Source organism: Aptenodytes forsteri, unplaced genomic scaffold, assembly GCF_000699145.1.
Source record: "Aptenodytes forsteri isolate BGI_AS27 unplaced genomic scaffold, ASM69914v1 Scaffold6, whole genome shotgun sequence".
Taxonomy (NCBI): Eukaryota; Metazoa; Chordata; class Aves; order Sphenisciformes; family Spheniscidae; genus Aptenodytes; species Aptenodytes forsteri.
Window position 1 is genome coordinate 1,476,803 of NW_008795709.1, and position 27,673 is coordinate 1,504,475.

Here is a 27,673-nt window from a genome sequence, read left to right on the forward strand (position 1 = left end):
ACAGGGCCACCCCCAGCCCCTCCGCTCCCCCCGGGGATGCCGCCCCCACCACCGCCCCCTCCTCCACTGCCTGGACCAAACGTACCTCTGCCTCCACAGCTGATAAATGGGCATGACAACCACGGCAAAAAAAAACGAATGCGGAGCTTTTTCTGGAAAACTATCCCTGAAGAACAAGTCCGTGGTAAAAACAATATCTGGACGATTGCTGCAAGACCGCAGTATCAGATTGATACAAAGACAATTGAGGAACTTTTTGGGCAGCAGGAAGAAACCAAGCCCCAGGACCCCCGAAGTCGATCTTTAAAGTCTTCATTTAAAGAGACTAAAGAGGAGGTAAGAATTGAAGTAAAACCTCTCTTCTACATAATGCTGTAGGAATTGGTGTGAATTCTGACTCGCCTTTGTCTCTGTCATGTTCATTCTTATGGCAAATTTGTCTTGATCTGAAGGAGAGGGGAACGATGGGGAGGATAAACTCTTTGTTCTTAGTGGCACACGTTTGTTTTTCAAAGAGCTAACAGTGTTTTATTATTTGAACTTGGTAAGTGCTGTGATTTGATCACCTGTTAAAAAATGTAAGTAAGCGGAGGGAGCTGAAGGCATCTGTATTTACTCTTGTTGGATAGCCCTTGAGTTTTCAGTCTGAAACATAGGTGTATTGTAACTTTTCTCTTCAGCTCTTCCATGTCTGTTGTGCAAACAAAATGTTCTACATGCAAACATGCACCAGGCAGGAGAGAAGAGACTCCTATTGCAAGGGTTAACGCTGTATATACCCTTGATGTCCTAGAGACATCAGGAAGGGAAGTACCAGCATGACAGCGAGGAAATAAAACATAATATAGTGATTAAGGGAATTTGTTATTTAATTGAGATAATTTTAAAGTTTCAACTTTCATAAACTTTGCTTTCCTGCTAATGAAAACTTTATTTCATCTACCCTGCTTTTTCTGGACACTAAAATAACCTTCCAAGAAGGTCTGAAGATTGTTACTGATTTCTGTTCTGGTGGTGAGAAGGTATATACCAAGCACTTTCAGGTTCTAACACTCTCCGGTGAACTGATAAGTAGCTTTTCTAGTTCTTAAATCCTGATTTATAGACAACCTCTTTGTGAAGCCTGACTTGAATTGTTTCAAGTGATCTTTCTGTGAAGTAATTGGAGGGTTGAAATGCAGATTTAATCATCAGTGTGTCTACATACATGTTAGCTTGTAAACAAAATACAGAGGGCACGGGGTTAAGAGATGTAACAATGTACCAGTTTTTAGGGAGAAAATAGGGACTTGAAGTTGATGATATCTTGCAGGATTCAGGAGATGTCAAAATAAGATCAGCAGGGACAAGGTAAGAAACCAACGTACTGATAGTGTGCATGTTGTACCTAGACTAAAATAAGGGGTTTAAAATAGGCATGTGTATTGCAGACTCCGAAACCCTGACATTGGGAAGGAGTAATTGGGGCCATCATCAGAGGTAGTCATTAACCTCTGTGCTGTTTTCAGGCTATGTTCATCTTCAAATCAGGATTGCAGTGAGTGGACTTCCTGTACTGCATACAGATGTACACAACTCCAGCCCCGTGTGTTTCCTTAGAAGCTCCCCCTTTCAGGACTGCTGTGTGGGGAAGAACTAGTATAATAAAAATGATGATAAATTTCATAAACTGAATGTGGCCCCTAGCATACAGTAGCCGGGGCAGAGAAAACCCTAGCGTGCTCCAGAACTCATGCGTTTTCATGTACAGCTTGAAACTCGGGGCATCCTGGGGAGGTTAAGAGCAGTGTTAGAGATTAAAATTACGGGCCAGCAAAACAAGGGTTTCTCCAAGATACAATGCCTTAGAAACAAAAACCTGCCTTGCTACAAGTTAATGTTTTTGTGCATCCATCTGGACCTGATACAGTGGTCCAACGCATCTCTACTGCTTGATGCCTGTCCACCCTGGTTCAGGGATCCCGTGGTGCCTTTTGCACATGGCAGGCGGTGAGGCAACAGGACTTGCCTCTGAGTTGTGCTACTTAAGTGACAAAATGTTCAACTCCATTGCTAAGCTTTGTCAAGCATGCCACAGCAGTGTGTCAGACAGTGATGAGCTATTTCTTGTGTGTTAATGGACTTTGCAGTACTAGCTGCTTAGCAAGGAGGGAAGGAGATAATCCTGAAGAGCTATGTGTTATTGGAAGTGCGGAAGCACAGATACGCAACAGCTCACATGCTTAATGTTACTACAGGCATCATTCAGCAAGAGTATGGAGATTTGAGGCATAGGCAATGTTTGTGATTTCCGTCATCGGTGCTGTCAGCTGCTGCTCGCTCACTTTAATGTATGATGGTTATCTTCAGTTCACTGTTGTAAAACCTACGGAGGTTGAAAGGAGTTGGGGGCAAGCTGAGGTACACAGCATCCGTGTGACCTTGTGGAGAGCGCGTTGGCATGGGGCTGAGGAAGCTGTAGTTCTGTTCCTGGCTGTGTCGCTGGCCTGGCAGGGGAAGGTGGACAAGACATTTTATGTTCAGTACTCTATTCTTTTTGTGTAAAACACAGTTGATTTTAGAAAGTGCTTTATGGTCTAGCAGTGAAAAATGTTCTTTGGAGTTTAAATAGTGGAATTAGTCTAGTTGGCGTAGTATGTCAACAGTGAATTTTCAAGATAACTTTAAGTGTGTAAATTCAAGTATCGCTTAGATCCAAATCTGAAAAAACAGCATGTGTCCAAAGTGCTGTACAGAAGTGCATGGCCGGAGAGTCTGCTCTGTTGGCTCAGTGGGGTTCCTCTCAGTGCAGTGGTGTAGCTTCAGTGGAAGTGGTGAGTGCCAAAGTTGAGGGCACACCCCAGAGACTGTGGTGGAGATAGGGGTTTCATACCTTGTCCAGAGATCACTGTTGATTATGAAATCATGAGCAGTTTTGGAAGAAGCTCTCTCTTCATGTAGGAGGTTACAATACTGCATGTCCTTTTAATTCCTCACTTGCCAGTGATTTATACAGGGAATTTAGATGCCCAACTCAGGTTATTGAATCCCAGTTCTGGACGCTTAGCTCTAAACATCATTATAACAGAAGTCTCTTTTGAGATTTGAGTCAAACTCCTACAGCAAGTGCTTTCCTTTTTGTAAACAACCCCTCACCAAACCCTTAGGAGACTAATGAACATGTTTCCTTGACTAAAAGCTTAATTGGCCCTATGGGTTCATGTAATTTGGTCCTCTGAAAAATAGGGGGTGTAGAGTTAAGTTTACACACCAATTTACTTTCTCCATCCTTTAGTGGTGTCACAGTATGGCACACCGTGCACTCACCTAGGCTATAGCTAGCCTGGCAGCGGAGCGGGCAGAACAGCTTGTTGCCAGCCAAGGGAGCTGGTCTTGCTTTCTCCTTTGAACTGTCCCTCTGTTCCTGTCCCTCACCTCCCCCCATCTGTGTACTGGCTCTGGCAGACATTGGACCCTCTGTAAACAGATTTAAGTAAGTAGCTCAGCAGAATGCTGCTGGGATTTTTTGTTTGTTTTCTACTGGAGTAGTTTTCTGCTATTTTGGTGAGTTTTGATGGCTTGTGAAAGGATGCAGTGAATTCCAGAGTCTCTGCAAGGGGCTGGTGAGAGGAGGAGAGAGAAGGAAGATGGAAGGGGTGAACAGGATGTCTCTTCTCTCCTCTCCTAGCCATGCCCTCTCTCTGTTTTCCCTGTGCTGGCTCTGATGCTCATTCCACCTTCTTGAGAGCTGATTCAGCCTGTTAATCCAGCAGAGGACTAACACAGGAAAAAACCAATGAAATGAGTACCAGTGCCTGCCTAAGCGAAAGAGCAGGCTAGGAACGTGACAAGGGAAGATGACATGGAGCGGGACAGCCCTGTAGTAAGCTGCTAGGTTCACTCTGCCGCACTGTGGAAGTTGCAGCTTTCCTCAACCACTCCAGGCAGTGCGTGTGGCTTGGAGAATAGAGGCCAAATTACTAAACTCAACAGTGATGGTTAGTGTGTTGTGAAATGAAGTGGAAGCTGGAGCAGGAAGTTGTTTATATCCTTCCTAACCTCCAGCACTGAGCCTGCGCTACCAGGCTGTTCTGTGCTTGCTGTAATTTGTAAACTGTATCCCACCATGTGAAACACCATTGTTCTCATCCAAAGAATACATATAATGTTTTGCTTTCACTAATCTGTCATAAATCCACTTTGTCATGTTCCTGTTCCTCATTGACAATCTGATGGCCAGAAACTCCTATTGCATTTCTGCAGTCACTACAAAGTCAGTATTGATGTGGGGCTTTTTGTGTCTCCCAGAACACTCCTCTGAATCTTTCGTGTTGACTGCAAATTTGTGTCAGAGTTCAGGAGTAGATTTCCTCTTACCATCATCACAGCTTCACCATGGTACTCAAGCTAATTTTTGCCTTCCCTTAATACATCTAAAACAGTGAATATTTCAGTGGTGGATTAACATTTGTCAGACTGATACCTGATGATCTGTGCCTGCTGCAGATTTCAGAAATACGATGAGTTGAATACTGTGGTGATGAGAAGCAGATTCGTAAGTGAATCAGCTGCCCTTGAGAATAGAGAAAGCTCTCCTGAATTTATCTAAAGTAAATCATATGAAACCATATGAGAGTTTTCTTTGATATAGTGAATCCCAGTGAGACTATGAAAGTCTGTTCTCAATGCTTAACTACAGACCAGCGTAACTTTTTGAATCAAGAAGTCCAAGGGTATTACTGGTGAACAGCACTTTAAAATCTCTTTAGGTGGCAAACAGAGATTTGGAACGTGCTCTGCTGGCACCAGTGCTGAAGGTGTGTATGAATAGAAGATAGGAGCAGACTGAGCAGAATTTATAAAAGCTGGGGTAATGTTTAAAGGGTAAAAAGCAACAGCTTGGTAGGAAGTCATATGCAGACAGCTTTCTGCAAGGACAAAATAGAATGAAAGCTCAGTGGGGAAGAAGAGTAGACATTACGAACAGATGTTAAGGCTAAGATTATGAATCTAATATGCAACTGAATGTGAGATGGAAGATACCATATTTGTAGGAGGTATCCTACACACTCCATGTGCAAGGAGTAGGAACTTGTATTTATGGAGTATCTGCCAGGTTCCCCTTTTGTTCTCCTCACGCGCCCACCTGGAAACTCCTTGAAGGTAGTTAAGTAATGACAGCTTTTTCAAACACTTGATAATCTTGAAGTGGACACCAAGCAAAGAATGACCAAAAATTGAGCCATGTGTTTTGATTGTGTGCTTGAACAAGAAATCAGAGGAAAAATAGAGTACAGTCATATACAGAGCAAGAAGTGTGTATAAGATACTTAAGAACGGCTCTGACATTTTTATGTTGTGCTGGTAAGGCAAATGCAGCTGTATATGTTGCCATCTGTTGTTTTTCTTCAAGGGAAGATGTTAAAAAAAATTCTCTAGTTTTGTTTGAGGTTGTACTGTAAATCTGAGTTGTGCCATGGAAACCAAAGGTTTAGCCAGCTGATGGTCAGTCTTATTGTAACAGTTACCGACTGTGACCAAAAATAATATGTACAGAAGGTTCACTGTGAATATGCTTTAAAAAAACCCCACAAACCAAAAGCCAAATCATGATGGCAAAGCTTATATGCTTAAACTAGTACAGAGAAATCAGAGAATTAGGAGTGACCAGAGCAATTGGAGACTGGAGCTGCAGTTTGAGAGGTCAGTGAGAGGTCCCTGCAGTAAAACATTTGAAAAAGATTAGATACTGCAGTGGGAGAGATAGTTGAACCTGTCCTATGTTAAGGGGCTTTCCCTTAATGATCTGTTGGGGGCCTCTCAACTCCTAAGATAACAGGAGAGTAAACCACAATCTGTCCTCTTATCTTTGCATATGCTAAAACTGAAGGGCTTCAGGCTAGCAATCATCTAATTAAAACCAATACGCTGATATTTCCTGTTTTCTAGTCTTTGCTGGTTTCAGAAGAGAGGAAATTCCAAAATTTCAGAAAACTTTTAAATTTGATTCACTCTTTTCAGCAGATGAGGAGGCAGTCTCCTGGGTGTATATTGAGGATAGCACATTAATCATACCTATATTTTCACTGTCACCAGCTGACTGCAGGCTAATTCAATTTTGTGATGATGCCAACATTGCATTTATGTATGTATTTCTAATTCGTGCACTGTCACAGAGGTCAAGACACCTTTCTGGTTGTCAAAACCTCAAACATCATGTGAGTCCAACAGTAGTCTTGAACATCTGTGTGTACTGAGTTGTTTTATTGTAGCAGTCGGGTGTCACTGTTAACATGAAACAATTCTCTTGTCCTTGTAAATCTCATGACTTTTGTAGCTGTTATCACCAAAATAGCTGTGGTAAAATTTTAACCTTAAGGACATGATTTGCTAAAACAGGGCAAACATCTCAGGTTTGAACTTGTATGCTGTTACAGGAAGAAAAACTAGTATAAAAAGAACTAACGCTTTTATTTAAAATTTTTTTAAAAATGAATTAGGGGAAAAAAAGTTTTTTTTTTTTCTCTGCTTAAAATCTCGAATTGTACATGTAAGATGATAGGCCAAATCAACTTTAAAATATAAAGCGGGGGGAGACTATTATTTTATTATGCGTTTCTGTTTGCTTCTAGATAAAGCAAACAGATTTGAGCATAATCTGTCTCAGGTTTTGATTCAAGATCGACTAACTTATCTTTCTGTGGACCAGCGTGGCTGTTAGTTTGCGTGAATGAAATCAGTAGTGCATACTGACCTCTGCTTAGAAAGCCCATCCTCACATTTGTTACAAAACCTCTGAAATATGTGGGTTTTGAAGTGTGGTGCTCACTAACTGTGGAGCCCTCGAATGCAATACAACGTATTACTTGATAAGCAACATTTTGCAAATGCAGCATCATGAAATAAGCAAGAAGAATGTTTTTACTTTGTACTGAAATAGAACTTACCTTGATTCCTTCCTTCTATAAATGTTGCTATGGGTTTTTTGCTTCACTTGGAAAAAGGTGTTGTGGGTGTGCTCTATATTTCCCTGGTAAAAACTAGTTCTGTAATATATGATCTTTGTTGATAATAAGTGACTCTGTACTCATTTGGCCTGTGATTTGGTGGCAACCGCAAACAATTATCTGTAGCGATTTAAGAAATGATATCTGCATTATATGCTATTTTCTTAGATGTTGGTAGATTAATCTCTCTTGCTTTCTTTCTCAGGTTTCCATTTTGGATGCAAAAAGAAGTATGAACATTGGGATATTTCTCAAACAATTCAAAAAGTAAGATTTGATTTTTCCATGCAGCTAGTGCAAGCTACAGATGTGTGAAATTCTTTGTAGTTCTCATCAAATATATTGTATATTGTGCTCTGTTCCTCGTGGAGTTTACAGTTCTGTACAGGTTTGTCATAAGTAACTACATTTCATAATGTTTTCTAATATGTTTAGTTTTGAGTGCCATTATGACTTAGCACCAAACATTTAGAGTTTGCTACTGTTAACCAGGTGAAGTGAGTTTTCAGGTATAGTTAAGGGAAGCCCTTATATCTCATGTAATACTGCATGAGAGCTGCTTTTCACTGGCTTCCTTTCTTTTTAAAGAATTAATAGAAAGCAGTGAGGTGAGGAATTTTTTTTTAAAAGCAAGCTGTTTCAGTGCTATCTTTATTCACTGATAATGTTGCCCTTCAGTAAAGGCATCACTGAAAGTGGTCTTAGAACAATGCTGCTGTGGACACTGATACATAACCTCATTATAATACCTTAGAGTAGCCCAGGCATGTTTTTTTTTCAATTTGTGTAACTATGCACTCTGCAAGTGTTAGAAATGTGTATGCTCAATTGTTTTTTCAAGGTCTGGTGAATCCATCATTGAAGATATTTATCATGGAAGAAGTGAGCCCTATGGTTCTGAACTGCTGCATGAATTTCTTAAATTATTACCAGAAGCAGAGGAGGTAAATAATGGTTTTACGTGGAACTTATTTTTTTGTAGAGTTCTACTGCCTGGGATTCCAACATGAAGGTCTGTAAAAGAGGAATCCCAAAGCCTTCCTGAGGCCGGGGGATAGGAAACCACTGAGTGCAAAGGTTTAATCTTCATTTGACATGCGGTATTGAGGTTGCAGTGTAGTCATTCCCTTCACATCAAGTAATTTCAACTACTTTTAAGGTGGTGATAAGGTGTTTTTGTTTCTCTGATGTCCTTTATGATGTCCCTTTTGTCCCATAAACATTTTAGCAAGACCTGGAACCCTCCTGTGTGCAGATAACTCTGCTCTGGCGGGGGTCAGAAAACTCAGAATCAAAGTATATCCTAATGCAAACAAATTAAGTTTCACTTCTTTGGCACCTGCCTCATGCTTTCCCATTGCAGTGCCTGCGAGTTGAATATTGGTAGCCCTATGCTGCTGTCTCTTCTCCCTTCTGGTTTGCTGCCTGCTTGGGCCGTATGGGATCTGCCTGCTCCTGGGCCCAGGTCACTGGGTTCCAACAGGGCAGAAAGGCTGCTCCGCTGTGCTGCACCCACACAATTTGCTAACGTGGCTTAGTGTTCCAAAGGAGACATGTTAGAAGGCACAGAATTACCAGCAGTACCTTCTGCAATGTCCCTGTGCTCACCATATGACCAACATGCAAGTGCTGCTTTCTCCCCTCCCAGTCCCAACCTTCAAGTCCATTCACATGATTAAAGAGGTGAAGCTTCATCGACTGGCCTGGGAGCCCTGCTTAATGATGCAGAGTTCCTTGTCTGATCATGTATTTGCACTGACCCATTTGTATGGACTTGAGAGAAATGTATACCACACTCTTGACAAAATGAGCATTAGAATTGCTTGAGCACCTCGCATCAAAGTGATGGCCAAAACCTGGGAAATTGCTAGTTAACGTCCACATACAGATCAACCTCAACTCACATGCTTTACCACTTCAAGGTCATACTGTCAAAGCACTCTGTTTCCTCTGTGCAGCAGCAAATCTCAGATCCGGTCAACAGCAAAACACGTATTATTTTGCTGTCAAATATACAACCCTAAATTGGGCTGCTTTTTCAGGGAATCTTGTAAAAACTGTGTTATGTTATTATATTTGATTAATATATTTTTTAGAGTTGGGGGATATCAACAAGTTGAAATGTAATTAATCTGAAAAAAAGAGGTGACTAGTTCTGGGAGCTCAAAACTATTCCCCCTTCCCTCTTTGTTTGAATATCAGTGCATATTCCTGTATTTAAACAGAATTTATCTCCTTCCTCTGAAAGAGTCAGACAGGAGAACAGTGAAGTACTAGCTTAAAAGAAAGTGGCTCCTAGTTAACTTTGTGTATACTCAGCAAATTAGACTGAAAGAAAGGTATTTTTTCTTCTTTTCCTCTTTCTGGTTTAGATCTTGGTTGTTATTTTGCAACAAGTAGAAAACCTTTCAAATAGTGTACGCCTATGTGATATAAATGTTGTAATTCAGCTAGAATTGTAATGTAAGTTGTTGAATTTTATCAGAATTTTGTCTGCAATACTCAGCTTTAGATATCAAGTACGTGCTGCTAAGAGTGAAAAAGTATATTTATTTTGTAGTAGATGATTTGACAGCAGGCCTGCCCCTCAATATAGTGGGGCCAGAGCACTTAAGAGGTGCTTTTAAGGAGGCGCTTGAGAAATTAATAGAAGAGATTTTATGGTGCAGAGGACTATTAGAAATTAAGGGGCATTAGATGTTAGATTTGTTGCTGTTCCCAAGGGAAGGCTGGAAAGAGGCTTGTTCCCAGCATGCAGGTATTTGTATGTATTTAATTAGTTCCATGCTTCAGAGATCTCATTGCTCACCATCAGGAAAAGAAAAGACCCCCTTTGCCTTTGTTATTCTCCCCGTAATTGTTTAACTTCTTAGGAGGTTTCCCCGCGAGAGCTGGGGTAGGGGGGCAGGACAGGGAGAAGATCCTGAGTGTGAGGGACTGATGCTTCTGCTAGTATGGAAAAATGTTTCAGTGCCTTCATGTCCTCATGCTTCAAGCATTCAAAGAATAAGTGGGTCTAATAACTCATTTACTACTGTGGCTCCTAAAATTTTAGCGTAGTCAGTTAAAAAAATCCATTCTCTTTAGGAGCCTCAGAGCTTTTGTTGTTTGTCTTTCTCAGCATTTTTTTTCCCTAAATGTATGTTCATTGTTCTCCTTGTGATGTCCCCTTCTTTTTTGTTAGTTTATTATCTGTCTCCTAGTCTGAATACCTGTCTCCTGGAATAGTAATTCACCATTTGCAAAGGGGAAGCCATCAGAACTATACAGTCCCCTTCCACATACAAATAATCCAAAATCACTAGAGATATCCGGTGAAGTGGTGTTATTTGTTCTGCTGTTCCCTATTCTGTGTAATAGTCCCTAATTGCTTTTTGATCTGGTTGTCATATCACATGAGATAGCTTTGGCAAGGTGTCATCACATTGGCCTGTCCCTGCAGAATGTTGCACGTGTCCTCAGCAAGGTTCCCTGGGATTAGATATCCCTTAGATACATCCCATTCTCCTAAAGACCTGCTTTGTTGTTGTAGGGGTTGAGAATTACTCTGAGGAGAGGCTTAAACGTCAGATCCTAAAAAGTTAGTTGTTATTCAGTTACCAGTGCTAACTCTCTTGGTGTAACCATGGGTGGGCTTCTGCAGTTCCTCTTTGTATACTCTTCTTTTCAGCAGCTCAGGTATTTACAGTCACATTGCCCAGTAGCACAGTTGTCTTGCAGGTTGGAATAAGAGCCAAGTACCCCCTGCCAGGCATGTGTATTTCTTTTATATAGTACCATAAATCCTTAGTCTGTAAAAGTGAAAGGAGGGAGAAAGGAACACCATTCCTGGTTATAGCTGTAGAAAGGGCAACTCTGGACCGTCACGTTTCTTCTTTTTTACCAACAACCTTCACAGTTTATCTAGTATGAATAAACACTGGCTTTACACTCCAATCTTATCTTATCTAGAAGTGTTGTGATACATAGTCACATTACCTGAATGTTCCCCTGGTCACCACTTTGGCGTATGTGACATATTTTACATCATTTCAGTCCATATTATCTCAGGCGCCTGATGGACATTCTAGCTTTGAGAAGGAACAGCTTTTTGACAATGGAGGCTAAGTACTTGAGCTAACAAATACATTTAACATCTGTTGTCTTTAAAATTATTCTTTCTTTTTGCAGTATTATAGCGTGGCAACTCTGTTTACATGCAGAAATAGGTGTCAGTACTAGTAATTTTCTAGCTGTTTTCTGTGAAAAATCCCAACAGCTATGAAAGCTGTTGGGATTTTTGTGAATAAATGGCAAATACTGGCTCTTTGCTGGATGTTTTTGTCGAACTGAATAAGACCATTATTGAAATATTGGCACTGCTATGAAGTCTTTCATCAAACTGAAAACGTTTGGGTATTTTCAAATGTTTAATTTGAAAAACTTGACAAGTTCTTGAAGCTGGCAAACCTGGAGCTTGCTGCAAGGTTCCACTAAATGTTTTGTTCGGGGCTGTGGGTGTGGCACCAGCCTCGCCATCATACAGTGGTTAAAAAAGGGGACCAAGAAAAGGTATAAAAATTCTCAATACGTAAACAAGTAAGATAAGATCACTGATTTTGTGTAAGCCTTGTTAGAAGTCCTGCTGTTTTTATCTTACTGTGGTTAGCACTTTTGTAAGAGGAAGAAATGCCTATTTGGAATCTCCTCTGCTTCATCCCTTTTGCAGCTCATGTTTTTTTCCAGGGAGCCTTTGTCTTGACTGAAGCAATGGCCTTCTCTGCTATATCACTTCTAAAAAGATTCCTAGCTGTTTCTTAACGATATCCTGTTGAAATGGTTGACAGCTGTCATTTACTGGCATCCTGACCAAAGCAGAGGAGAAGCTTTTAGCTGCTTTTATGTGCGTATCATTGCTCTCTTCAGCAGGCCCAGACTGGTAAAAGTTGAGGGAGTCCAGTGTTTAACGAGCTAGAATAGCCAGAATTTGTACTTTAAATATATACAGAAGAGAGCATATCATACTGCTAATCAACTCACCCCCACACATGCACGCCCAGGTTATCAACACAATGTCTTAACTTCCTTCATAATGTCTCAAGCCTGTCCTTTGCTCGTATACTCTTTTAAAACCCTAGTCGTCTGTCTCCTGCTTTGCTGGGATTGTTTCTGTCTGTCAGCTCTACCCTTTTCAAACCACGTTTGCGTAGTTAACTGCCCCCTCCTTTCCTCAGCCAGTGCTGTATATGGCTGACCATCCTTCACAGCTTTCATCTCCTGCTTCCTTTTTCGCCCCTTATGATAGCTGCAGGTTTTTCTCCTTTTCTTTTTATCATTTGCTGATAGAGGTTTGCCACCTCCCAGGCATGTGCCCCATGGTGCCTCCCCACCTAATACATTAGCTGCTTTCCCACGTGCCCTTGGAGTTGGATTCCACTGTGATACCTTTTGGGGTTTTGGTATTTTTTAAATCTGCTTTTCTTTAGTGCCCTGAATGTTTGCAATGGTATGGAAATATTAAAAAAAAACCACCAGAGAAAATGTTTGCTCCTTTGGACTATTGCACTTGGCTTTACTTATTTATTTGTAACGTGGGGAAAATTTGACTTACTTGATCGGAATGCGGGGAAATACTTAGTTACAAGCATATATGAGGATGAGTGGTGTACTGATTTATATTCTTCTTCAAATATCCTGCATAGGAGTGCAACATACCTGTTTTATGCCATAAAGTAAAATCCCACTAGTTGCAAATAAGTGCTACTGGTAGCTCACAAATGACTGAAAACTTGAGTGGCAGGAATGCAGTAGCTTTCCTGTCTGTGAGGAATAATGAGATACTTGCAATAGGCATATCTACTCCAATTGTTCACAAATCAAATCAAAGATCAGGCTTTCTCTGCTTCATAACTATTTTTAAAATGAAGCAAATTACATATGTGAGAATCTTCAGTATCTAAAATCTGATTTAGTGTGCATGGGCATGCATGGACAGTGCAAATACATATTCCATATACAAATATAATGAAAAATTAAATTAGTAGCTCTGCGCCCAATTTGAGTAATACAGAACTGAGCATACAATGTAATTATGCTCTCTCGCATGTATACATTACACTGCCATATCTTGGTACGTGGCTGCTTACTGTTGCGGAAAAGATTTTGTTGTGCTTGAAGAGAGGAGATCAAGGGCAGAACTGATAGAGTTATTCATTGTGATTTTAAAATAAATGACACTTTTTAGCTCTTTTGTGTTCTCAGACTAATTCTAAACCTATTTACTATATCTGTTAACATGATTAATAGTGAGCATTGTTGTAAATCCCCGTAGTTTCTTTGCAGTTCCTGGCTGGATTTGGTATTTGAATTTGACCCCCACTTCTAGGAGCTGTCAGAGAATCTCAGTTCTCTTTGGGAAGACTTGGAAAACACGGCTGCAGAGAGAAGAGGCCAATCCCACGGGCTTTTGAGTAGCCTTCCTTGGAACATGTAGGGGCAGCCATCCAAAATACGTTTCAGGAATTTTTAGCTTTGGGGTTCAGAAACTGTTCTTTTAGCTTATAGGTAGTGTCAATTAAGTCAAATAACTTTTTTTTTCCTGCTTCATGGTGAGATAACTGGTCTTTTTCAATTATGAAATTTGTAATAAAGAGGGAACACAAAATAAATTGTTGTCTTAACTTTACCTTAGCTATTCCCCAGACTATTTACTGTTTTAAGGACAAGTTACCAGAGGATTTAGTCTCCTGTGCCGAAAACTTAGACATGTATGGAGAACCAGGCTATGCTGTGCTGAATTCCAGGACGAAAAGGACCTTACAACTCTTTTGTGTTTCTGTTTTGTCTGTTTGTGGAATGGGTCACTATCCTCCACCTCAGTTGGGTTTTGGGCTTGTGAGGTGAGCTGCTTTGCTGCTTCTTAGAAGGTAGCTTTGGACATCTAAGGCAAAGACAGTGGGGGTTAAGATGGCTGATGTGGGCTGGAAAAAGTGTAACCAGGCGGTGAAGCACATCTTTGTTTTAAGGCTGATTACACAGACTGTCTTTTGGGTTGGCTACTGCCGAAAGCTTTTTGCATTGTGACATGCACACCCCATCCTACCCATCAGAAGGCAGCCTCGTCAATGTCTTCTGTTGTGCATGTATAGGAAAGTTCCTCCTCTGGGTGAATTCTAGGATTTAGTACTCCCTTATACCACTCCAGGCATTTTTCCTAATATAATAGGGTAGAAGAAAGAGAATTTCATCCAATGTCTGTGAAATTAACATTCCACATAGATAACATTGATTGCTACTTACTGTCAAAAGTATATTTAAATATAGTACAGGTAGCATGAATAAGTTAATATTCCTGAATCTCAGGATCTCTGTTGTTCACTTTTTGTGCATTTAAATCTTAAAATTGCATCTTCCTATAACTGCCTGTGGTTTATAAGATCTTGATTTTGGTGATTTGGGATGGGTTTTTTGGTGGGTTGCTTTCCTTTTTTTCTCCCCCTCCCTGCACCCCAAATCTAAATGCCTGTATCCTTTTCAGGCAAACTTTGATATTTGCAACATACTAAAATGAGGTTGGAGAATTTGCAATTTTTGTTGTTCAGGTTGCAGACCACTGTTTTTTGGAAGCTAGGTTAAAGAACACCTGCAAAGACTAACTGAGGTAGTAGATGTCTCCCACTCCCCACTTCATGATGTAGGAAAAAGTGTTTATTTTGGGTTTGTTTCTTGCTCGTTTAACACCTTAGAAACACCAGGAATGTCTAGTCTGGTCTTTCCTGTTTTTTGTTGGCAGACTTCTTGAATGACTCTGTAAATTAGGAGTCTTCTCAGGCCTCAAAAAAATGGGTATGCTGTTTATCTTTAGAAGGAGCTTTTGTCTGAGTGTCTTGAGTTAAAGGTGGGGGGGTGTTAGGAAATGGAGTTACATAGCCTGAATAAAAATTGCTCTTTGATTAGAATTCTTTTTCTCAGTCATTAGTTTTTGTTGGGTTTTTTTTTTTATTTGAAAAGGATTTTTTTTCTATTCTGGGTTTAATTTGTAATTTTTGTTTTCTCTTTCTTAATGTGCTCCCAACATTTCTCTTTTTTGTGATGTGGAAAAAGAATGGGAATAAAGCAGAACAAAGCTGTTAAAAGAATCCTTTTCTTCTGCTAGTCCAGAATTTATTTTAAATTCCTGATTTAGCATAGCGTATGTTGTCTTCCACTACAAATCAGTTACTTTTTTACTGTGAAAGCAGAAAAATAACTGATTAATTTGGAGCCTGATACTTTAAAAACCTGTAGATGTCTTGCTAAATCATGGCAACCTGATATCTGTTGATGCCCTGATGTAGTGTGCCTCTTTCCAGGATAGCTTAACATGCTTTCTAAAACTGAAGGTCATCTGTGTAAATGTGATTGTGAATGAGCTTTAAGTGTAATGATATAAAAAGGAAGGATGATGGGTTGGTGTGTAAATCAGTGGAAACACACAACTGATACTGGGTGTGAACTTGTTGGTTGAATGAAGAAATAGTGTAATTGAGAGTGAGCTCTGCTTTTGGACACAGTTGCTGTGTTGGAAAATGTGGAAGAAATTCCAGTTACACTTAAACGTATGTGCATGTATTTTCCAGCTCTTCTATATAAACAAATAGTAAGTATGTAGGCAGATCAGTGGCTTCCAGATCATGCAAATTTGTGGATTTTGGTGGAGCTGGGAAGGAAGATTGACAAAATCAATGCAGTGATATTTCCTTTGCATGCAAATGGTGTTCTCAAAGTACTGACAACAAATAACTTAAAATGCAAGATTGCATTTATCTGTAAAATATTTCCTATGAATGAAAAAAGTGCAAACTCAAGAGCATGAAGTTTACCCCTTAAGAGAGTTTTAGAGGAAATGGTTGAAGCATGTATCTGGAAAAAAACCCGTAACTTAAAGCTTAGCTGCATTGTGCCAAAGAGATCTAGGCAGTCCTATGCTGGAAGAACACAATTAATTTTAAGCTATGCCCAAGTGTATATCACAATTGTTGAAGAGTCGAGGATCATTTTTCAGATCATCACTTAAGCAGCTATTTCCTGGGCGAACAGCTAGAGAACAGCAAATGGACCAGTCAGAAAGAAAAGAGCCAATTCTCCTGGGGAAACTGGGACAGCAGTGTCCTAAACATAGTGATGACAGCAGTCACTGATCAGAAATCAGAACGATGAATTGGAAATCAGAAATCATTCATCAGAAATCAGAATCACCAATCAGAATGATGGCATCGTATTTTTTCCGCTGGACTGCGTAGCTAGGTTTTTGGGAGAAGAGTGATGTTACTGGTTTTATTTTTTTGTGATTAGGGTGTGTGCAAATTAAAGGAGCTTGGACAGTGAAGTCAGTCAGTCAGTCACTGAGTGGACTTTCTAATGCCTCCTGTTAAATTTACTGCTTTTCAAGGTGTTTCCTTCCAAAGTCAAGTTAATCTTGATCTTTGATAAAATTCTTTGCTAGTGTTTTTTTCTCTTTTCTAGGTAAAGAAATTAAAAGCCTTTGATGGAGATGTATCAAAACTGTCTCAAGCTGATTCCTTCATGTATTTACTAATCCAGGTGCCAAAGTAAGGAGATAGTAGGTTTATTCTGTTCACGATAAATGTTCTCTTTTGGCTGTCAGTTCTAAACCTGTTTGTTTGTGTGCTCCAGCTATGCTCTTAGGATTGAAGCCATGGTGTTAGAGAGGGAGTTCTCACCCTCCTGTGCTTCGCTGCAGGATGACATGAAAATTATAAGACGGGCAATAAAAGGTAATTAAGCATGTTGGGACATGCGTAATACTCTTGTTTTTGTTAGCATGTTAATTAGTCTACATTATGAAGACTAGAGCTTGAATTTCAGGTACCTTAGCTATTAAAAGGAAGCTAACTCCCCTCTGACAAATGCCATCAGGGTGTGCCTGCAGAATCTTTGCTTCCAAAATCAAAAATCTGGCGACTTTGGACACACTAGCAATGAGTTAGTGACCAAAGCCTACAAGCAGTGTATCCAAAACTGACAGAAGCAAAGGCGTCCATGGCCAAATTAGGATAAATCATCTTTTGAGTACAGTTTGCTTATTCATGCATCGCTGTCTCTCTGATTGAATGCAGTTGTTACACCTCTCTGCTCACTCTTTCAGAGATCCGTAGAGAAAATCACTGTATGTTTCCAAATTTCTCTATATGCCGTTGCCTTTTGAGGTGGCCGTATTGATGGGCTAAAATCTTTATTGTAGAGACTTAATACTATTGCTATTCCTTTGTTTTCTGTTTTTGTTCTCTGTGTTTCTCTACCTTTCTCTTTTGTTCTCTACATTTCACAAGTTTTGAAATGCTGTAGCTGGTTATTTGTAAGGTAATCTGGTGTCTTCTACTCTGCAGGAAAATAGTTCATTTCCTGGTTTCAGTTAAACATTAATGCTGACCTTTTCAAATGCCTCGAGTGTCTATTTGTCCTGTTCCTCAGTATGAAATTCCTATTTCATGCTGGCAAATTTTTTGACAGGGTACTAGAACACTGTTTAGACTGCTTCTAGTGGTATAAAAAGGCACAGTAGTAAAAGTATTCAACTATGAGCACCAGTGCTTAGGATAGTCATTTTTAGTGAAAGGAAAGGGAGAAAAGCCTGGTGTGTTTTTCCCACCAGTGGGGATTGAAGTAGTCCTTCCCGATTCAGAAAAATGTGCCTTAGCTTAGGCTGAGGTTTGAGTTTGGCTTTTTATTGGGATCTCTTTCAAATCATTGTTCTTTGTGTTTTGAGCAACAGACATATGTGAGAGAATATGTTATGTATAAAAGCAGCCGCGCCCTATTGTCCTTCACATCCTTCACCCAGGACATCTGTGAACTGTTGAATTCATTCCCTCCAGAGGAGACGCTTTGGTCTCCAGCTCCTGCATCAGGCCAGTCATGTAAATCAGACTGACTGAGCTTCCCCGTTTTCAGTCCACTTGTGTCATGTGCTCTTCTCCATTTGGTCTTTTCACTTCAGGGTTTGTTGATTGCCCGAAGTTGTTTAGGAATTCTGTCTACTTTTCTATTCCTATCTCCTGTGTTTCTTTCCTTGTAATTAAGCTGAGAGAATATTTACTTGAATTCTAATGCTGATAATCACTAAGGGTTAGGATGTTCTAAATAGCCTGATGGATCCTCATCTAGCCTGCAAATGGATGTGTCTCATAGTGACGCTGAGCAGGCTCTTACTATGCAAAATCTTCAGAAGTTGCCTTCTCCTCTTGGCCTCATGAAATTTGGTATTCTCTTTTGTATTCTCTCCTCTTTCTTCCTCCTTGCTTCCTCACCTATAGCTTGTTAGATCAAAGGTTATTTAATTAGTTCTATGTATTTAGGGTGCTAATACTGAAATCCAAAGATACAAGGGCTGTCTGCTTCCAAAATGATAGATTAGTGTATTGTGTTGAGCAGTTAAACACAGGGTAAATTATAGAACGTGAACTTTGAAGCAAAATAGTTTTTAGAAGTATTTGCACTGCAATCAAAAGGATTCCACCTTTTATTTTGTTCATCAGTGTAAAATATAGTACCTTACGTTAAAACCAGCTCATGTTATTTTTCTTGCTATATGGGCACTTGCAAATTTGAAGTTATTTGGTTTGCTGTGCCACTTGTGTAATGCTAATTTATTAACTCTTTACAGTTCTGAATTTCTGTATCTTATTTCTAAGGCAATCCCTCTGGTGACTTTTAAGCACATGTATTGTTTTGTGTTCATATGTGGCTGGGTGAAAAGGTGTATGAATTCAAATAGAGCACTACTGTGCATTTTGCAAAAACTGAGAATATGTGCAAAACAGGCTTCTGTGATGGAAAAGCTTTAAAAGGCAGTTTTATTCCATTTGACTCTGCATCACACTGAATATAACTTTGTGCTAAATCATCTTTGATGTGACTGAAGTAAAATAAATGCTGCTCTGAGTTGGTGATCATACAGAAATAAAATGATGATTCATAGTGGGAGTGGGATAAGCAAGGAAAGTTTAAACATTGCCTGTTATCTTTTCAGGCCTGATGGCTAAGTCTCCCAAAAAAAGAATAATTGTTCAAAAGCCCAATCCCGGCAGATGGCAAATAGATCCTGCAGGGTGCGGAACACTTGCCTCACACTGGAATTAGTAGGTGGTGAGGATACTTAACCACTTGCATGAGACACCTTGCACATTGCAGGATTAGGCCCCAAATGTTTTGTTAGCTGCTGGGGGTTGCCTTGGAAGTACTACACTTGCTAAGCTAAAGTCTGAACATATACTTGAGGTTTGTCAACTGCGCTTGTGAATTTGAATTATATAGTACCATTTTTTTTCCCACGACCTTTTCAGTTTGTTGTAGTTTCCTGTTAAAATAAAAATTTTCACCTTTAAAAGCTTGAGATGAAGAGGAGTTTGGTAACTGACTGGTATGTTGATATAGTTCTAAACAAACAATTGTTAGACAGCAATTTTCTTGTTCCTTACAGAATTAATGACTTGTGAGGAACTGCATTCCATATTGCACTTGGTCCTTCAGGCTGGGAATATTATGAATGCGGTAAGTGACATCCAAAATGGAGATGGCTGATTGACCAAACTTCCTTGTTAGTATTGCAGTCCATTGATGTCATGCCTCAGCTGTATGCTCGTTTCTTTTTAGGGAGGTTATGCTGGCAATGCTGTTGGATTTAAACTGTCGTCACTGCTCAAGCTGGCGGACACAAAAGCAAACAAACCTGGGATGAGTCTGCTGCATTTTGTTGCTCTGGTATAGAAAAACTATTTTGACGGTATAAGCAACTGCTACAAATGTAGAGCCATAGATGACAGACAATAGAAGGGGCCACGTGCCTCAGAAAAAGCAGCTTTTTTACAGCTTTGATCCTAATTTTCACCTTTCTTCTCCTGCCACAAAATTCACTGGTTTGCCTATTGTCTGGTCATCCTATCCAGAAACCCATGGAAAACTTAAGTTTTTTATATCATGTAAAAGCTTGCCTTCGTCTAACTTCCTCATTGTAGCTTTTATCTTATTGTCCTGAATTCTTAGACTGTGGAAATGGCTTATTTTGATAAATATTCTTTCAACCTTCCTGTTGAATCTTTTGAGTAGCATTTTTGGTAGAGTTGTTTTTTTTTTCTCCCTCAGTGGCTGACATGCATTTTTAAAGCTGCTGCAGACTTTTTTCAAGTTATTTTTCCTTCCTTTCAAACTTCTTGATTTTTGAAGGGAGAGAATTTAGATGCTTCTATACGCGACTTTGGTTATCTGTGTACAAACTGGCTTAACAGATTTCCAGTCAGCTAACAATAGGGTATTAATTGATGTTTGTGCAGGAAACGTATCTGCTCGAACAATGGGCATCGGTAAATTGTTCTTTCCCTGACATTCCCTATTAATACATGTGGCTTGTGTTCACTGGCAGAAGCAGCTATTATTGTACACTGCAGAATGGAAGCTGTTGTTTAAAGTTTCCAGTTTTGATCCCTGCCTTTCATTAAGGGGTGTCCTCCGCTCATTTGTGTTAGGATTGAACGGGAAGAAAAACAGTGCAGGAGAGAAACCTTTAAGTGCTCTCCCAGGGGCTTTAGAACTGCTGGACTTAGGGACTTTGGCATGGTGATGGAATGTTAATGGATTGTGTGTGTTTTGATTTTGTTCTGTTTGTTTCAGGAAGCGCAAAAGAAAGACGCTGCTCTTCTCAACTTTTCAGAAAAAATTATGGATGTTCACGATGCTGCCAGGTAAGTCATAAGAAAACCCAGAACTTACGGTTAGACTGTGACTTGGAATTTTCTTATTTGTGAAGCAATGAGGCTTATTCAGAGAAGTCTTGGCACAAAAACTGAGATCTTTACAAATGTTTACTATAGCTTTGAGGGCTTCATTTCCATTTGCTAACAGAAGTATGCCTGCAATGTGCCTTCAGGTATGAGGTTTTTTATGACACGATCTCCATAGGTTTTTGGTAGTTTTGTCTCTGTCAAATACATGTGCACGTATGTTATTTTTAAGGGATTGAACTAAAAGCGTGTTACTGTTTTTCCTTAAACCAATTTTCATCTGTCTCTGGGTGGGCTACAATACTTTTCCAAGTCTGGTACCAGGTACAGGTACTGGCCCTGGCTTCTGTTAGATGCTTTTTGATACTTTGTTTGCTTCTCCATTTCTCTCTTGGATGGAAAATCTGAAGGGTTTGGGGCTCTGTATTGTTTTCAACTTAAAGTCTCTAGCTGCATAATTTTAAACTGAACCTGATTCGTACCTCAATAACTGTACTTGCTTTTGTGAGACAGTGTGATCTAAAACCCCAAACTGGAAGCTAGCAATGCTGGAGTTTTATTCCCGGTTTTGCTACTTCCTTACTCTTGAGCTTTGGGCAATCTATTTACATTCTTTTCCCAGCTGTAAAATGGATCCAGTCTCTTAGATCTGATGCAGGATTAAGTAGTGTCTGCAGAGGACTCTGAAATCTTCTGAGGAAAGGAGTGGCCATGGAGTTAATCAGAAAATTTTTGAGGGACCACCTGTGTGGCTCTCTGCCATCCAACCCACACACCTTTTTGGCAGTCTGCCATGTGGCCTGATGGGGAATGGAGGTTCCCTCGGCATCCAAGCCCCCTGGCAAACAGCAGGGGAACAGGCAGAATCTCAAATCTGGTGATATTTTTTCTAACCACTTTGTTCTTTGATAACATTTGTTAATGCTGAAAATCTTCTGTTGTAACTCATGCTGAAATCTATTCAGGGAATGCACTCTGTACAGGAAAATGAAACAAAATGAAATACATGTCTCACCATTGGGCATGAGGAAGATCTTTATTAGAGACAACTGTCATGTACGAGTTGCTCATAAATCCTCCCAGTTAGAGCATGTTAAAACAACTACCATTATGATCTTTACTTTTTATTGTCTTGCCTTCTTTACTTGTAGGCCATCCTCTTCCTCCTTCACAGGCATAAAAATATAGCCTGTATCTTCTACTGCTTTTCTTATTCACAAAAAACACCTGTGATCTGAACAGAACAGGGAACTAACCTTTGCAGATGAAGTAAGCAGAGAAAAAACAGCACACGTTATATTCATCTGTGTGTGCACTGACAAACTTATGCATGCTGTCACCATCTGCTGCCATGTGCACTTCAATCAGTCTGCCACAAATTCTTCAGCTTTACTGTTTTAAAGTCATGCTGCTGGTGAAATGACCTTAGTTAGGAGCATGTGTACAGTTGTTAATTTTTATCATTTTGGAAACTGGTGCTTCAATTCCTAGGCAAAGCTCAGTTCTCTTGTGAAGGAAATGCCATAGATTTAGAAGCATTTACCCTTAAAGTGACTGAGACATTTGGGTGGGAGCTCCCGTAGTATGGAATGAGGGTCTCCCAGAATAAAGCTTAGACTACATTAGATCAGAGCTCTTTCCTGTGGTCTTCGATTTCTGAGTTACCTCTCCACAGGAGCAGCTCTGCTGCTGGTATGTGGTAGAAGGATGAAAAGTTATAACTGCTGAGTTGAGACTGTGTAGGCTGCATTGCTGTGACTGCTTAGAATAACGTAACATGCAATTTCATGATGCCAAATGCTACTGCCAAAATGGGTAGTCCTGGCTGACAATCCCTTGTGACCCCCTTTTTGTGCCAGCTACTGCACTCAAACAGTCATATAATCAGCTGTACCAAGCAAATGATCCATCTGGAAGCAAATTGTTTTTTTCCTTTTCCTAGGTTAACTTTCAGTACACAGATATGGTTGGCCATCTAGAATATGAGTGCTAGCACAGGCACCAGGGAGACAAAAAGAACACTTGGTCAGAGGCAGGGCAGCATTACCCTTTCTCGTGGTAATGCTGGGTAGGACTGGCTGGAGTTAATTGTGAAACCACACCCCTTGGGAATCTTTTCAGGTTGCAAATAAGAAGAAATGTGCTTATCTCTCTCCTAACTTTCAGTGTCTACTCTGGAAAGATTTCCTGAACAGGCAGGTCTTGTTTTGATAGCTAGGTTGCACCTCATGTTAAATATCTATTTTTGAAGCATATTGTGATTAACCTGTGGGCAGCTCCTTCCCCTTCGATAAACATTCTCTGTATATGCTGTTTTTAGGTTATCCATTGATAATGTAGAAGCAGAGCTCCACTCGCTGTCTTTCAAGGCAAGATCTGTTAAAGACAGCATTCGGCGAGACCCAAAACTCTTTCACCAGATGGAAAGCTTTCTCCAGGTTTGTAGGATATCCGTGTTAATGTGTTACTGTCGCCTGAATACAGGAGCATTCCTCAGCTCAGTGTAATTTGTGTGGACATGTTAATAAACAGAAGCACTGTTTTAATATGTCTACCCTCTCAGTTGTACAAAGGTGTTCCATCTACATGCTGTTTGTCAAGTAAGAGTGTTGGAAGGACTGTGTTTTTACAGGGAGGGATATTGAGTGTACATTGCCTGAGGCTTGTTAGGCAAGCGTGTTTAATGCCTGTGAAATGACTGATGAAGATCAGCAGTTAAAATATAAGACAATTTGGCTTGGTCTCTGGTTTTGTACTTTACAGCTGCCCAAAATATAGTATCTGCATGTTATGTTATACTGGAGCATGTCAGTTTTAGCTGAGGCTGTGCTATGCATATGAATCCTGATTGTTGGGTGACTGAAGAGGTTGTTAGAAGCTAGAAGGTTAAGGGACTGTTTTCTCTACTAATTTACCCTTAGCACAGAGTGTATTATCTGAGCCACACCATTAACTTCTGGGTGGGTTCTCCTTTTCTTTTTTAGTACTGCAGTGACTTTATAGACATGAATGTGCATAGCACTTAACTTTGAAGCAGAGTTCTTGGTATTTTCTGAGTACGTGGTGATGCCTGGAGAAATATGTATTATACTTCAATTAAATGATTTTTCTGTTTCACGCTATAGATAATTATTAAAAGTAAGAGGGCAGGTGTTGATCTGGAACTTAACCCGCCCTGATTTTCAACTTGCAAATGTAGTTAATAGTCCCTGCAGTTTTTCAGGAGATGAGAAGTTGATGAAGAAAGGGGCGGGTTAAGATTGAAATACCTGTCCTCATTCACTCTGAATTACTGGCTTTTATCCATTGCACCCAGACTCTTTAATGTTATGTTCTAACATGTTTGGGATTTTTTTTTTTTTATTTAATAGCTGGTTTTATGTAACACTACAACCTTGTTTAGGCCACATTCCAAAAGAAATGTTGGGGAAAAAAAAATTTTACAAATGCATACCTTACATAAACACTTCCGGTTTTTGTTTCTAAATTACAGGTGATAACCAAGCTGATTTAAAAGTCAGCTTTCATTGTCTCATCCTTATGAATAAATTACTGAAATATGTGGGAGGAACTGATTTCCTATGTATGCTTTTATCAATCATCCAGCTTATCTTCAATCCATCGTTTTATTGAGTGCTTTTTTTTTTTTAAAAGACTAACAAACAAGATTTGTTCCTACCCTACTGGCATAATTTGCCAAGTAACTTTGTGGCAGCAGCGTAGGCTTAAATGGTCACCAGTGCCTCCAGCTGCCTATTCCCACCCCCATGCTACAGGATAAAAAGTATTTAGGTGATCATGAATTAGACAGTGTCAAAGAATAGATTTGTCTGAAAAGTAACTTTTCTCCCCAGGTTACTTTGAGCCACATGTGGTCTCAGATCTGGGATTGTGCAAGGATGGGAGTGAATGGCTGGTGATGCAGATAGGGGAGACAGAGGGGCAACTGCTGAAAGTGTTTTAAGCAATTCTACCACACAAAGTCTAACCACAGCCTTATTCTCTTCCTCCTGAGAAATCCACTAATCTACTCCAACCCTGTCTGTATAGCTTTACACTTATGATTCAAAGTGCTAGTTCATGGGGACATTTTCTGGATGTCTTAAAATATGCATATTTCCAGCAGTTCCTTACCTTTCTGGTAAGGCATGAAAACCTTTTTTATTGTGGTCTAGGGTCAACTTTAGGAAGGAGTTGATTCTGTGATGTATATCCATGAATTTATCCACTTTTTTTGGGAAAAGTAGGGAGGAGGAATTAATCCTTTTATGCTTAGTTGAAAGTGGCAGGGAAAATAAGGCATGTGGAGCTTTCAAGGGGTTCCGAAGTGGTCTGTCACTGTCCTGGGCTCTGTAACAGCTCCTAGGTTGGAACATGAATTTCGTAAGTTCCTAATATGTACATGACCTGTTGTGACTTTAATTTTTCTGTCTGGTTCATGCCATATATGTTTTTTGCTCCAGTTTGCTATAAGACATCTAAAGGAGCTTGAACACCAGAAACGAGAATTACAAAAGGAGGGAAACGCTCTCATTGACTTTTTCTGTGAAGACAAAGAAACTATGAAGTTGGATGAATGTTTCCAGATATTTAGGGACTTCTGCATAAGATTCAACAAGGCTGTTAAGGTAAGAGCACTGAATGAGATTCTCATGCATTTGAAATAGATATTGGCTCACATGAATTGAGTTGTTTTTTCTGCTTAAGGGACATTTTATATCTTGTGGTATTTGATATATTTGCTCGAATGGCTACAGCAAACTGCCCTCTTGTAGGCGTTCCTTGCCAAACGCCAGGTGGGAAATGGTCATTCTGCCCAGCCCTGTGTGCAGTCCCACTGCAATGCGTCTTCTGCTGCAGGTTGACTAGACCATTGAGATGATACGTCAGAGTAGCCTATTGGCCTGCTTGTAAGTGAGCTCCTTCCTTCTCTTTTGGTGAGGAGGTTGGCGATTGCTAAGCTGAGCAGTGAAACAGATTGCGCAGACTTCCTGACTAGTGCTCACTGTTCAAGCCCTGGACTGGTAATGTTACGTCACTGGAAAGGCCTTGAGATGTGGCACCACATTACATGGATGTAATCAGCACTAGCTCAGGCTCTCCACTGCCCTCCTTCACATGACTAGGCACACTTTGCCGAGTAAAGTAAGAACTGTGTCTTCTACTTCGTTCTTTCAAATGCTTTTTGTGGGTGAAAACTCAAGAAATTAAACAGGCCTACAGTACAAAGATACCTCATCCCCCGTGTGACCGTTCACTTGCTAAGTACTCCGAATCGGTCCCAAATAATTGAAGAAGTATACTAAGATGAAGGAGCAGTATTGGCGTTGGTTACAGTTTTGGTTCAGCAAAGTCTGCCTATTGTTACAAATATTTTTTAGGCTTTTATAAATAGCATGACTTAGATGGATCCACACATTTCTTTATTTTTCTGCCTTATGCAGTCTGCATTTGACAGCACTTTGTATAAGAGCTTTAGTTCAGAAAAGAGAGAACAATCTTGATTTATAGCAAGCTGACAGGATGTTCAGCTAACATGCATGTTGTATCATTAGTTTACCTGCCCTTTACCACCCAAGATAGCATGTAGTTATGCATGTATGTGTGGACATTATACAAATGTATAAAACAAAACTGTGGTAACTATTGCAGACATTTTAGTGGGAGATGACTTCGTGCATACATGTTCAGTTTTTTGGGATTGGGGATTTAATTCATAATCACGCATTACAAGTTGTTGTTGGATAGCTATTACTTCGAGGTCCAGTGGGGATCTTCCTTCCTCTCTCTACAGGATCTTCCTGTAGTAAGTAGTTACACTCTGAAAATGACGATGTCTCTTATTTGCAAATATTGAGGAGATTTGCGTACTAGGTATTTTGTGGGATTAACCTCTGTCCCTACAAAATTAACAATTCAGAATAGATTGCGGTTCTGACAAATGAATGTGATGTGTGGACAGCACGGCTAGCAGTCTAAAAAGATGGCTCATACCACAATGGCCATGTGCACATATTTCAAATGTTTAAACATTTTTTGAAATTTTTTGAACATGTCTATGCATGCTTAAAACAGATTTTTCATTTGAATAAAATCTCCTGAAACATGTTTTGGGTGAGGTTAAAACGTTCTGTCTCTAATATGGAATATGATGATATCTACAACTGTTTTTAACCATTTCTCTTTACAGTGGGATATTTAAAGTTGAGCTTTAGCATTTGGCAAGAATTCATTCTGTAATTCCATACCTGTGAAAGAAAGCTCCCTGCCACAGACATTTTACCTGAAATGCAAGTTTTTTTTCTTTTTCCTTTCTTAGCTGTTCAGGTTTCTTAGGTCTCTAATGCATCTTATCTTTCAGAGCCCAGTGTAGTCTCAAATCCACTTTAAGAGCTGTAGATTAACCCATTCATCAAAAAGAGCTTCAGCATTCGGCTTTTGTTTACTGAAAGCTTTCAGGTGACTTTTTCTAGTTGTGCAGCTCTTCTGTTGTCACAACAATGGGAAGATCAAACTAGACAGTGCTTCAGACAAATATAGGTGTGTTTTTTTTAAACAGTGTGTTGTTGCTCAGAACAGATTTAACAACATGCTGGAAAATGATGTAATTTTTGAATGCTCTGTCAAGACTAGCCTTCCCCTTCTTTCTTTTGCTACAGCTGTGCTGGCTCTAGAAAACCAGGTTCTCCATTTCAGAAAATAATCTGGAAAGTTCATCCGAAGGTTTAGCTAGATTAAATCTGGAGTCTAGAGGTGACAGTTAAAATGTTGATATTTCCAGTAATCCACTGCTAATGATTTTAGTAAAAAGGTGTGTCCTGGTTTCGGCAGGGATAGAGTTAATTTCCTTCCTAGTAGCTGGTACAGTGCTGTGGTTTGGATTTAGGATAAGAATAATGTTGATAACACACTGATGTTTTAGTTGTTGCT

General features: G+C 39.9%; 1 protein-coding gene across 1 annotated transcript in view; it reads left to right on the plus strand.

Moving 5' to 3' along the window:
* Positions 1-27,673, plus strand: part of FHDC1 (FH2 domain containing 1) — a 31,471-nt gene that overhangs the window by 274 nt on the left and 3,524 nt on the right. Inside the window, exons 2-11 of the mRNA XM_009283310.1 lie at positions 1-336; positions 7,192-7,253; positions 7,828-7,930; positions 16,470-16,555; positions 16,641-16,741; positions 19,447-19,517; positions 19,620-19,727; positions 20,634-20,704; positions 23,064-23,181; positions 25,207-25,371. The exon at positions 1-336 is cut by the window's left edge and continues 1 nt beyond it. Of these exons, the coding sequence (XP_009281585.1) occupies positions 1-336; positions 7,192-7,253; positions 7,828-7,930; positions 16,470-16,555; positions 16,641-16,741; positions 19,447-19,517; positions 19,620-19,727; positions 20,634-20,704; positions 23,064-23,181; positions 25,207-25,371 (1,221 nt within the window). The remainder of the gene's footprint in view (positions 337-7,191; positions 7,254-7,827; positions 7,931-16,469; positions 16,556-16,640; positions 16,742-19,446; positions 19,518-19,619; positions 19,728-20,633; positions 20,705-23,063; positions 23,182-25,206; positions 25,372-27,673) is intronic.